At 40.8% G+C, this 13,197-nt stretch overlaps 1 protein-coding gene across 1 annotated transcript in view; it reads right to left on the bottom strand.

Moving 5' to 3' along the window:
* KALRN (kalirin RhoGEF kinase) overlaps nucleotides 1-13,197 on the bottom strand; it is a 526,387-nt gene that overhangs the window by 139,668 nt on the left and 373,522 nt on the right. The window contains 6 exon segments of the mRNA XM_068408148.1: nucleotides 5,794-5,896; nucleotides 7,265-7,407; nucleotides 8,113-8,214; nucleotides 8,634-8,824; nucleotides 10,623-10,734; nucleotides 11,929-12,021. Of these exon segments, the coding sequence (XP_068264249.1) occupies nucleotides 5,794-5,896; nucleotides 7,265-7,407; nucleotides 8,113-8,214; nucleotides 8,634-8,824; nucleotides 10,623-10,734; nucleotides 11,929-12,021 (744 nt within the window).

The raw sequence follows: 13,197 nt of genomic DNA, 5'->3' as shown, positions 1-13,197 counted from the left end.
GGACATCAGTTTTTTAAAATGTTTTTTCCTTATGCTGATGTTCTTATTTCAAAATTTCAAGGGGATTTTATTTGAAATATTATTATTATTATTATTTCATTATTTTGTAGCAAATGCTTTCATTTCTTTAAACTAAGCTTTTCAAAGTCATTCCACCTTTGAGGGGAGCCTTAGGCTTGCTGCTGATTCCAGGCCAGTCTGAGAGCACAGAAGAGAAGAATGTTATCAGTACCAAAGCCAGAGAAATCTCTGGTGGGATCAGCTTTATGATCCAGGCAGAGCTGATGTGCAATGCTGGTAGTAGCAGGGATCATGGTCCCAGGGCTAGCATGCTCCAAGGGGCTAGTTCCACCTTCAAGTGGCTAGAGAGCTGGGCTCATGTGTAAATACAAATATGCAACTGGACCCTACTCTGAAGTGCCTGTGCCTTCATGTCAACACAAACCGTGGAAACCCACCTTTTATCTGCAGGATCCAGGTCCTGTGAGGGGGAGAGCAGGGCACGTACTGTGGTGGGCGGTTAGGTCAGCTTTGCACTAGTATGAGGGAGAAGCCTCAGTGACATTTAGGGAATGATGCCAGCCATTAGCAACCAGGAGTTCCCTACCTACCATAGTCAGGTTTCTAACTCCCACTGCTGGAAGCAAGTGGCTGAACTCCAGCTGGTGGGATCAACAGTTTCAGAGAAGGTAGTATTTATAAACTTCCTGCTCACCTTAACATACTTAATTTCTTTACAAGTTGCCTGGTCAGAGTGGGATCTTTGGCTTTTCAACTTTGGTTTTAGGCACTTTAATTTCAATACTTAATTTCCAGATTAATTTATGCTGGGAAGCAATGATTGACCACTTTGTATTGCATATATTGATGGTGATATCTAATAGACATAGTTATTTTCCTTATGTCCTCCTTGTGAAATATGTAATAGAAGAAGTTTCCTTTACTCCTAAATGAGTGGGCATTTCCATTTGGTAATTTTGTTTTTTTTTGAAACCGCACATATTAACACCAGGCAATAGTTCAAGGAAATACCACCTATTTAGAAAAACATGCAGCATGTTGGTGCACGACTTTATGGAGTTCAAACCCAAAATGATTTGTAGCCTCAAGGAAGAAAGTGGGGGATCAAGGCACTTTTCATATCTGTGTTACTTGCAAAGGAAATGTCTAAGGAACTGAGAATTCTTCCTAACGAAGAATCTGAAGCAGTGCTTCCTGCATCAGATCTGAACTTCTGCTTCAGTAACAATATCACAGGGAGAAAGCTATTTTGCCTTGATTAGAAGCCTGTCAAGAAAAGAGAATCCACCCCTAGGTGACTTGTTCCAACAAGCTTTAATTCTAAAATCTCCCCTCTTATACCAATTACCTTCAATTAGAAAAATTGTTATTCCCAGATTTTATGTAATACCACCGATGTGGAAGAGGTCAAGATCTCAGTCTCATGACTGCTGAATGATGAGCTGAGTCCAGTATCTAATGGAAAAGCTAAAGTATATCATGTATATTTATTTTTAAGAGAGTAAAAACTTTTTGGTCCACATTTCAGAGCTTTTTTCCACATCCAAAAACAACAGGAGGAAATGAGAACTGCTCTGCTCAGTGTTCTGCAAGAGCCAACAAAAAAAAAAGCCATTAGAAGATGGACCAGTATCGCCAGAAACAGCTGTTTTATAAGCCAATAGATCAATGGGCTTAACAAATAAGAAAGCCCTGCATGCTAGCATTTTCTTCATGCAATTCCCCACTGCTTTGAACCCAAATACAAAGACTGAAATCCTGTCTGCCGTGAATTGAATAGGGCAAGGATTTCTCCCTAAGGACAGGTTTTTAGATAACATGCTGAAGAGGGCTTATTGTATAGAACAAAAGCCATCTAGTTTGCCTTTTGGAAAAGGATGAAGAAATTTTGCATAGTAGGTTACCTAGGACCTGACCTGGATGCTCAATGAGAATTACATTTAAAATAGTAGTATTCATTACCTACTGATTCTTCAGTGCTGAGTCCAGTTCATGAACCCACTTTTTCCCTCTCTATAATACTTTCCCAAATGACAATCCGAATAATTCTTTCTCAGTATATAAAATATTTTAGATTATAGATTGTATATAGAAAAAGTCATAGATTGCAAATGGGAAAAACATCATTTTACATGTTCTCTCTTTCTTTCCTTTTACAATGGTGCAGACTTACAGACCTTACTTGAAATCTGTGTTTCTACTATGCAGTATTTTATGAAAATGAAATGTTTGAGCCCGGGGATAATTGCTTTATATATTTTTGAGAGAGAAAAATGCAAGAAAATTAAAGATATTAAGGACTAAGATTCAGATTTAAGAAGCTACTTAAACATGTATTTAATTTAAAAAACAGGAGTAATCTTTTTTTTTTTTTTTAAACAGACTTAGACTTTGTTTAATCTGAAGAGTCTCATATAATCACCTGACCACTGCCTGCAGCCGGGAAAGCCTGAATATTGAAAGACTTAGTAACACTTTTGGAGTCAGGCATATAATTAAGAATATTTTCAAAGCAGAGTCTGGTACCATAAAGATTGCTGTGAATTTCCTTCAATATAAAAAAAAGGGCTCTGAATTTGGGTCTGTATCGTTTGTTGGGACAACACAAGACAATGCTATAATTAATGTACAAATGTAATGCCTGCAAGAATTCCTGTTCCCCCTCTAGATTCCTAACCCAAACAAGGAAAAAAAAGTGCAACGTGCCATCAGATGCAATTTGTGATGGCATCCAACATGTGAGTGACAGAGCAGAACTAGGAGTCATCTCTTCTGGCCCCCAGTCAAGTGCTCTATCCTCTGCATGAAATGATCCCCCCATAAATGTAATGGCTAGGTTCAGCTGTCTTGAGAGAAAGCAAAATCTTTGCTGAATTTACAGTAATGTTCTCTCATTCCCACTTAAAAACAAAAAACCTTCTGCCTTTTTAGGAGTTTGAAACGCAAAGGTAAAGCTTTGCTCTGGGGCTGCGCGATGATGAGAGAGGAGACAGCATCGCTACTTAAAACCCAGAAGGAGTTGGCTCACAAATAGGTTGAAAGAAATACATATATCTTGAGGCACAAGGAGTGTTATTAAGCAGAAGTGCTACTTGAAATTGGAAATCTTTGAGAGGTTTTTTTTTAAAGGTGAGAGCTCTTTCTTCTGGCTCCTCTGGATGGAGATCTCACTGGGGCACACAGAGAGGTCACCCACGGAGGCTACAGCTGTGGAAAAACTCAGCCTGAATTTGAACTCCTGGGAGTAATTCTGCTGACTATGCTGAAGTTAAATAGGTAGGGAAACCACTATTTGCTGAACATGTGACCTGTCAGTGCTGCTATCTGTACCACATGAGTTATTTACAGCATGTTTACCAAGCACTATCAACTGTGCCAAGAAACCTTAGCTAGAGATCATGATATGGTACAGTCTTCCAATGCCGATAACTCAGTACCAGTCTATGTGAGAAGATAAATTTTCCCAGTTCAACAAGATTCACACAGACCATCCTAGAAGATAAGCACAACTACACACTGAAGGAAAAAATCCCGTTTCAAAGTTGTAGAGTAAAATAGCTTCAAATGATAGTGAATTGTCCCCTCATGGTGAAACGTCATCACTGGGAGTCTTGTGTCTGTTAGGTCCTTGCACAGTTTTGGGATCTGCTAACAGAGTGCTCTCACAGCAGATGCTAACATGTGCTAAGGGCTTTGTGCAAGCAGCACAAGAACCAATGTCTGTACTGAGTCTGAACGTAGGCATGCCTCCATGCCACTTCAATGGGAAGTAAGGCAATCCAGCTCCACCTGTCGTTAATTTGGGTAACGTTGTGTAGAAAAACTGAGAGAGAACTATAAAGCGATGCAGGGAGTTCATTTTCCTTGGAGCAAAGACACAGTAATGCAGCACTCTGGGGCTGAATTCTCCACAGTATTCTGTCATTAGCATCAGTGACAATAAGGAAACTGTTCAGCAAGAACTGCCTCTCTGTCTAAGGATGATATGCTAGTTGCTCAAATTTGACAAAACACATATATGTATATTTAAGCTTTAGTGGTACACTGGCATTTGTTTCTGTACGTTAATTGCATATAAGGACACACAGACACACAGATAGCCTTAAGTAAGCAAGTGAACCTACCCACCTTAAAAAAAATAAAAAACATGACACTACCCTAGAACTGATTCAGCCTTTTCCCAGCGGTAACATTTTTTTCCCTGTATGATTCGGTACTCAATTTATCTCATACACATTTGCCATTCAGTTCAAACAAGGTTTTAGATAGAAATTCCTATAACCCTTTCCAGTCTTGCATCCTTGAACCAACTGTTGCCATGATGGGCTCTTTCAGGGTACAGTCTGATTGTTTCCTGTGCTGGCGGCACTATAGATCTTGTATGCAGCAGCAGCATGCACTATGGAGCACCTTACCTAGACCTTGTCTGTCTACCATAATTCATGCAACTGAGTCAATGAGCTTGGGGTAATGAGCAAAGCTTATGCGAATGCTTAAAATTAAGCATGAGCTCAATATTCTACTAAGTCATGGCCTTTCTCAGGAATGATAAATGTGAAAAACATGGAAAAGCAGGGCAAGTCCATGTGGACTGAAGACATAAGAAAACACTTTGACATCAGGCAAAGTATTTGCATACATTACAGTGGCCTTTGGATTATGAAGATTAATACTTTTCTAATACACATTATTGGTCAAAAAAAGCAAAAGCATGGGAATATGCCTTTAAGATAAATACAACAGGTGGTCTCACAAAGGTAATTTATTTGTAATTAACTCCTATTTCTGAGTCCAGCTTTCAAAATAACATCTGCACTGAACCTTACTTGTGAACTTTAAAACCATAAACTTGAATCCTGATTTTGTCAAGACGCCCTTCTACCTTTTGTAAGTAGTAGCATAACTAAAGCCCCGACAAACAGATAAATTCTTAACAGTTCTGTAGAATTCATCCTCTTGCAAGTTACACATTATTTCAAAACAACACATGAAGACAATATGGACACTCTTGGAGGATATGGCAAATCCCAACAGCGTAGCTAAGGTCAGTTATTACTAACAGCCCATTTACTCCTACCACCAACTGCTAATTCAGCTGAAGACCACAGTTGGAGGTATTGGGGTGACAAATTCAAGTCAGCCATCCTAGTGGAGCTGGGAATCTGGACTCAGATTGTCTGATAAGTAAAATGACGAGTACGTACGTGCTGACAGCGTGCAGCATTCCAAGAGAATCTAACGCGTCTCAGGGCTATCCATATGCTCCACCATATGTCCGTGAGGAGAGGGGTCCAGAATCACAGTCTCTGGAAAGGGTAGGTCTCCCAGGCTCTCAAGATACCAGCCAGGATCCCAATTTTGCTGTATTAATTGGTGTGTATGCACCTGTATTCCCTCCAACAAACTACTGATTTTAGCTCAGAGGGCAAATATGGAACATAACCAACTGTTTGCTGATTCAGAAGTTGGCTCCCACAGGGCAAGTTCTACTAGGGAAGAAAAGGTTGCTCTGGGCTGCATTTCTTCAGCGCCAATTCAACCTCTGTGTGTTACACACAAAGAAGCTGCAGCAACAGAGATGTTACCATGTAAAACAGCAGTACTGATGAGCACCTAGAAACAGACTGGATTTTAATAGCCTACCATAAGGGAATACAAGTTTCGACTCACTCAGAAGAAGACAGGTGGGTTTATTTTGTCTTCTATTCTGCTCTTCGCTTACATTTTTCTGGGGACGATTAGCTGCAGTGTATTTTCACATTTCAGTCCTACCTTATCGCTGTCCACTGTGTTCTGTGATGTCCTGGATGCAATGGAAATGGTGTCGGGTTGACTGCTGCCATCTCCTTGGCTGTCTGCATCATCTACTCCATCTCTGCAAAAGACATAATAGGGAAGCAACGATACTTACTTAACACACCTCCTTGGAATGTGCACTACTTTATAGGTGGATTTCAAAGTGCCGAGTCAGCATGCCAGAGCTGGCTTTGTGCTAAAATTACCTCCCTGATGCAGCCCATGTTGCTATGTAGCTTGTAATTTAAAATTATGTCACCCTCAGCTATAGGGTTGGGATTAGCACATAATCACAACGTTTGCTGCTGGAAACAGGATGGCTGTTGCCTGCATATTTGCAGCACAGAAAATTCTGGTGTTCAGAAATAGTTCTGTAATGAGGGTGTCAGGCAGAAATTTTCCTTCAATTAGATTTCTGCCTTAACCAAAACCATTCAGCCCAGGCTACACATGACACTGAAGGAAGGGGTACTTCTCTTGTCTCACAGGAACCTCATCTACAAGAGTTTAATCCTAAACCATAAAAATTATATCCAAACAAACATAAATAAAGACAGTGTAGAGCTCTACAAGTCTACCTCTATGAGTCTGCTAACAGGGTATTCTCTTTTGTTGTATAGATATAGTTCTCCTACATTTTTAATGGTCTTTCAAAATAAACATTTAAATAATACAAAATACATATTCAAGAACAAAGGAAAAGAAAAGTAAGATCCCTGTTCTGGACTAGAAAACACTTGTATTGGTGCATGTCTCCAGGAAGAAATGTCTGGATCTCTGCCTTGCTACAGATCTCCTGGGTGACCTTGGTTACTCATGCTTTAGATGCCTCTATAATACAGCCTGAAGTAAGAGAGTGATAAAACTTGATGAGGAAATGGAGATGCTCGAATTACAGGTGGCTTTTGGGAACGCCAGCATGACAGCAAAAGAACAATTCATTTTCCATAATTTCTATTTAATCCATGATTCAAAGAAGTTGACAAAAAAAAATTAATATTACTTCACAGGCTGAAATGAGTTTGTGTTTGATGACAAAACACAGATTCTCCACTGCTGTAATATATTGTCATGACCAGCTGAGATTTTCATTGTCAAACAATTCAAAATGCCAAACAGGGAAAAAAAAAATCTGCTAATACTCAAATATGAAGAAGTAAATTCTACTTCGGGAAAGAAACATAACCTTGGACTCTGAAGAACTTTTACTGTTCATTTCTCTCCAATACTTTGGAGTACTAAAATAAAAGACCTCTGTATGTATATCATAGAAAAGCTTTCTAGCTACTTTTGCCAAGACAACATATAAAAACCAAAGATGATGAAAACTGCTTTTGACTACAGTAAGAAAAGGTAAGTGAATCCAGTCAAAAGCCCACAGACACTACACTGCTGTTGGTCAAGAAAATGCTAGTGATTTCATGTTGTATGGAACGACTGAGGTTACCTTCTACTGTTGTTTCGCTGCTTTGCTGGTGTCTTGGGGAGCTGAATTGGCTCTTTCAGAGCTCCTTTCAGGTGGATAATCCTTTCTTGAATGACTTCCCGGATATTTTTGATCCATTCCTGTTTTGTTTCAATACTGGATGCCTGAAGTTCCACAAGGCAGAAAGACAGACACTTTATCATATTCCCAGCATGTCACCTCCTATGTAGAAGAATCGTGGTTGGCTGATGAAAATGCATGATTAACTGTTTCTTCTCTCTGCTGTATTGTTTTAGCTGCTGGAATACCTGGTAATCCCAGGAGAACTGAAGTATTTTTACCAGACCTACTTGGCAAGCAACAGTAAAGCAACTAAGCTCTGGTTAAATATATATAATGCTAGCAATAGACAACACTCTGTGGAGGGGAAATAGGTTATCAGTGCACAGCTGGGATTTCCTCATACAAAATAACTATAACATGAATTCTTCATTAGAAACTCACTTGACAGAAATGGCTGTCAGCTCTGGAGGTTTGAAGAATAGGTTGATTGTCAATAAGCCCAGTGGCAAGGGACTAAGAGAATTATACCTCCCAGCCAAACACCCTGAGACATGCCCTGTGTCAGTGTGCAGTTGCTCAGACCAGGTTGCAAGAGGAGATGCAATTTCAGCAAGGCTGCACAACTGCACTGTCTTGATTCATACTGAGGCCTTAGAGCCGAATTGCTCCTGATGCAGGCACGACCCTGCTGACAGACATGGAAGCCATGCGAATACTAGGAGGGAAGAAACTGACCTTTCATTTAGTGCTCCCAAGGCCTCAACTAGCAGCTCTAAAGGCAAAGAAAACAAGCAGAAAAGACTTACTTTCAGCACTGTTTTATTGTCTGAGGATGGTGTTCGTCCAGACCACAAAGCAAATTTACAGGGATCTCCTTCAACATGTTCAGTCACTCCCAGTTCTGAGGTCTAGTGTGGAGGAGAGATGATGAGAGATTTCATATATATGAAGCTTCATGAGTCCAGAAAACCTTACATTTGTAGGGAGAAGTGGGGAGACAGGGATGGATAGGGGAGTGAAATCTTGTCTCTGCTTTGCTACACACAGATAAAAGAAACAGAAAACCAGAAGGGTATGGCAAGGAAGTGAACGGCTTGAGAGATCCTACTTGCATTTTCCACCCACCCTTCACATCTCACTATCTTAAACCTCTCCAGACTCACTGCAAGCTTGGCTTCCAGGTAAGCCTCACAGGGCCCAGAGCCTGTCCTTCCAGGTGGCATGAGTACCCCCAACCCAGCATGGGGACATGTGAGCCATCCCCCAAACTCCACCTCTACTTACAAGAAACACAACACCCAGTATATTTTCTTTGCAGCCAACCTACCAGTAACTTGTTCTTGTAAACGTATTTTGTGTGTCCTGAAGAATCTTTGATCTCTTTGCTAAACACCAAAGAGATTTCAAAGAGAAACAAATGCCTCTCACGGCCTTTCCGAATGAGAGACTTGGGATCCCACACTTGGAAGGAATCCTGAAGAATCAGCTCTCCCTGGACGTCCAGGTTCTCATCAAACCCTAAAACCACAAAATACATTGGCTTGTATTTGTTCGTGGGACCAGTAATGCCCAGGAATGCCAGAGCAGTAAGGACTCGAAATAAAAGGGTCTTTCTCTTTTTTTTATGCATATTCTGAAAGGACATTAATGGGCATCCATTGCCCCAGTGAAAATATTTTTCTTTTTTTTTTTTTCCCCCTACTGCAATAATTATTTCTCCAGAAGCAAATACGTCATACGTGCTAAATGAAACTGCTGCTGAAGTGTAGTAGTAATCACGTAGATAAATATTATAAAGATTTCAGTGGTGGTTACTGTACACAGAACTGCAATGCAAGGAATCTTATGCACGTCAATGCAAATTCAGAGAAACATGACGTGGTAGCTGGAAATGCCTCATCATACCATGATGTCTTCAAGCATGCTAACTCAAACTTCAAGGGCCTGTGAGTCCCCAGCAATAGCATGGGGGAGCTACATCTAGGAGAGCGAATAGGTATGGTGTCTGAAACAAGCTTTCCAGGAGGAGTTTCTCACCTTCCAAGCTGTCAAAAACACCTTCACATGGCTAAGGATCACAGGACTCCCCCCACATAACTGGGAGGCTTGAGGGAAAAGTGAGTCCCTAGTGCAAGGTGCCCTCCAAGCTGCTGACTCAGCAGCTGCTGCCTCAGCAGCTTGTGGATCACACTTCTCTCCAAAGCTGGGGACTGCTCCTCCACTAGCACAGCCTGCTGTTGCTCATGCGAGATAGCCCTGGGAGAGCAGCAAGCAGCCCTGGTCCTTGCTCCAAATATTCAGGAATAATGTTTTATTCAGAAGACAACTGTTCAAGTGATTATCTACCCTAACAAAGTCATCCCTGCTTCTTTATTATTGCATGGTGCAGGTCATCTCATAGGGACAGATTATCCAGGTGTTATTTTGGGAAGCCTTGCTTTTCACCAGACACCACAGTTAAAACCATCTTTACAGTGTTTCTGTCTATGCTGGGTCAGTTTGCCCCCCTGCAATTTCAATCACCTGGTCTTAATGTGCTGCTTAGCTACTGGCACCATTTCCTTTTTCTTGCCTGCTTTAGTATTCTTCTTGTTTCCTGGTTCTGACTCAAGCCAGGCTGGAAATGATTTTCCCAGGCCAACAAAATGTTTGAGAGACAATAAAGCATCTCTGTCCAGAATACAATTTTAAAATTTTAGAAATACTCCACAAATCAAAAAGCCAATAAAAGACTTAACTTTGGGGCAATCAAAATATTTTTTTTCTGTAATTTTGAAATACTTTTTAATAATGCTTTTTTCTTTTTTTTTAATCTTTGTGATAATTATACTAACATTTTGAAACACAAGCTGTTTTGACTCAGAAAACCAGGACTTTTTCTTTTGAAATGTTGAGACAGTATTTAGAAATGTTTTCATCGTTTTCATCCAATAATCGTTATGGCTGCCAGCAGCTAAACTGACACTGTTTCAGGAGGGTTTTTTTTTGTTTCATTAAGTAAGAATGTTTTAACCAAGTATATATGTACATTGTATATGCATACACACACATACGTGTATGTACATATATATATATACACATATAAATACATACACACAGACAAGATATAAATAAATAAAACCCCAAAACTCCCTAGCCAGCTTTTCTTCCAAGATTTTTGGAGAAATATCAGAAAGGAGCTAGAAAGTACTTGAAAATTATGATCAATCAACATTATTGCTACAGTTAACCTGTACTAACTTTCTACACAAATTACAAGAAGGCTTCATTTATCAGCGGGTCCCTCCCCTGCCCCGGCCACCTGCCCATCCACTACCTTCCAGCATGCTGACGTGCATTGCGTCATTGGCCTTCTTTGGGACACTGAGCATCACTTCCAGACCATCTTTGAGTTCCCCTTTGCCCTCCTCGCAGCAAGTTAGCAGCTCCTAAGAAGCAATGCAGAACACCTATAAACAAACTCTGACCAACATGCTGGTTTTATTTCCAATTCTGTTACTTGGTACGTGCAACTGCTTCACTAACAGTGACAGGAGAAAGCTGAACTGCATCAAAACCCACTGTGGATGCTCACAGATAGTGGGGATCAAATGGGAATGACTACAAAGTAAGACAAAACAAGGTGCTCTTGAGTGAGACTGTGCGCTCAGAAGGTTTCTGGGGACTTATGTCTACGCAGCAGATATCAGTCAGTCCAGCTGTGCCAGCCAGGTTGCAGGGACCCCCGCCTGATCCAGCAGTGCTGGTGAGTACCACAGTGCAGGCAGTGTGCTGTGCCCAGGGCAGGGAGGTCCCTTCAGGAAAGATTCACCTGAGAAGGAGACATACTCAATAAGTACCTTCCTAGTACAGCATATCACTCCTTTGATATATACACAGGAAGCTTTAAAGAGATGCAAGTATTATACCTGGTCCTAGCTTCTCAAAGTCAGAATCTGTCTCTTCCCTTATCCTCCAGATATTTTTTCTTCTCTGGTTTACTAGTTTTGAAGTGAACAGTGGCTGGTTAAGTTACATCTAAAATTCACCTACTCACAAGATACTGCAAAGACCTGTAACCAATTTACAAATCAACAAAGGTGTTTTTTTTTTAATGGAAAATGTTAATGTTTCACTTGGAAGTCCATTGCTTTGCATATGAAGCTTTTCCTTGTTTTTCAAACATCAAAAAGCATCAGCTCCCAAATAGAATCTGACAACAGTGAAGGAATCTCAGCCAAGAGTTAGTGAAATTTCCCAAAGTTCATTACTGATGTCATTGAAGCCTTTAATCGAATTATTACGTGTCACAAACTTAGCAACAAGGAAAGTAAACAGTTCTGTCATCCCTTCAATGGCCCTTTCCCAGTTCTCGCTTTTTAGGGTTAAGTCCACTTGGATACAAAAAAGCCCAGTTGAAACAGGTGATCAGTTTTTTACTGTTTTTTTTTTTTCTTTCTATGAGTCTTTTCCTTTAAAACACTTTATTGCCATGCTCAGGCCTGGGAAGCAGCAGTAGCAGCTCAGCAGTAGCTGCTTACAGGTAATGAACAGGTGATGGAACAGCTCCCTTAAGGATAAGTTAACTCATCACACCTGGGAACTGTTCTGCATGAGCTGGTTTGGGCAGCTCACTAAGGTACCTTCAGTAGGAGTTGGTATTTTGTGATCCTCTGGACAGGTTTGATTAAATAAGAAGAGATAGAGTTGGCCAGACCATGTCTTTGCTGAATTTCCTAGAAGAGATAAAAACAGCAGTCAGTCATGGAAAACTATTAACCCCCTGCCAGACAGAACCACCCATAACTAATTTTAGCTCTGGATCTCTGCATTTCTTTGTTTAGTTTTTTTAACTCTCTTTAAGCTCACATGCAAATACCTGTGGTTTCAGAGAGGCTGGCAATAAACTGCCAAGTCCCCCTAAGGCCACTTAAATTGCCTGGGCCCTACGCAAGTCAAGCTAAGGCTATGTTGAGTAAACTACACAGGCTTCGATTTAAATATGACTTATCTGTCATGTCAACTGGTTTCTTCTAGCTATGAAGGCTGAAAGCAGAGTCTTAATGTTTAATTAAAATGGAGTGACATTACATTAGATTGCATGCATAGGGTGTAATTTAGCTGTTTAAACATAAGCATCTAGTACCATTTGAGAGCTACCTGGGGTAGCTGAAATATCCACCTGGGAGTAACAGGTCTGACACTGTGCTGACAGAACTATGCTATTCTAAGGTGGCACCTCGGGGGCAGGAGAGATACACTTATGATACCTTTTACAGCACTGAATACTTCTGTTTTGTCACCTGAATCTCAAACAAAATGTCGACGCTGATCAGTGTGATGTGCTCATGAACTTCTGGAGACACTGCAGACAGGTACCTGGTGAAGTCTGCAAAGGGCCTAGCTTCCTCCCTTCAACTGGTTCCAGTGGGAGTTAGGAGCTCCTGAAAATCCTACCTAATGCACATATTTAGCCATCTAAAAGACTGCAAATTCAAGCCCTACAGGGGCAGCTCTCTGCTGAAATAGAACAGGTTGGAATTCCTTCTGTCTCTGCCAGGCCCTGGGCATGCCCATCCTTGCTCCTGGCCATCAGGAAATCCTTGATTCCTAAGGGAGCAGATGGGGAGGGGGAATGGGACTTATCTGTAGCTACTGGAGGGTAAATTTGAGGCTGTAAAGGGAAGAAGTTACAGAAGATGAAGGAGGAAGAGCTGCCAAGAACAGAGATTTTCTTTCTGTATACAGTCTGATTTTCTGCTGAGTACGAGGGAGGTTACTGGTGTTTTTAGCTCCACTGTTTATCTTTATGCTGGGACGTAAAAATAGCCACTTTTCACATAATGTGCCAACAGATTTTTTTTTTTTGTACTAGGCAAGTTTGTTTTAGAAAAAAAATATCTCTGGTGCCA

The sequence above is a fragment of the Nyctibius grandis genome, chromosome 9, assembly GCF_013368605.1.
Source record: "Nyctibius grandis isolate bNycGra1 chromosome 9, bNycGra1.pri, whole genome shotgun sequence".
NCBI lineage: Eukaryota > Metazoa > Chordata > Aves > Nyctibiiformes > Nyctibiidae > Nyctibius > Nyctibius grandis.
Note: the sequence above shows the minus strand (reverse complement) of the source record. Positions and strands in the feature narration are given on the sequence as shown.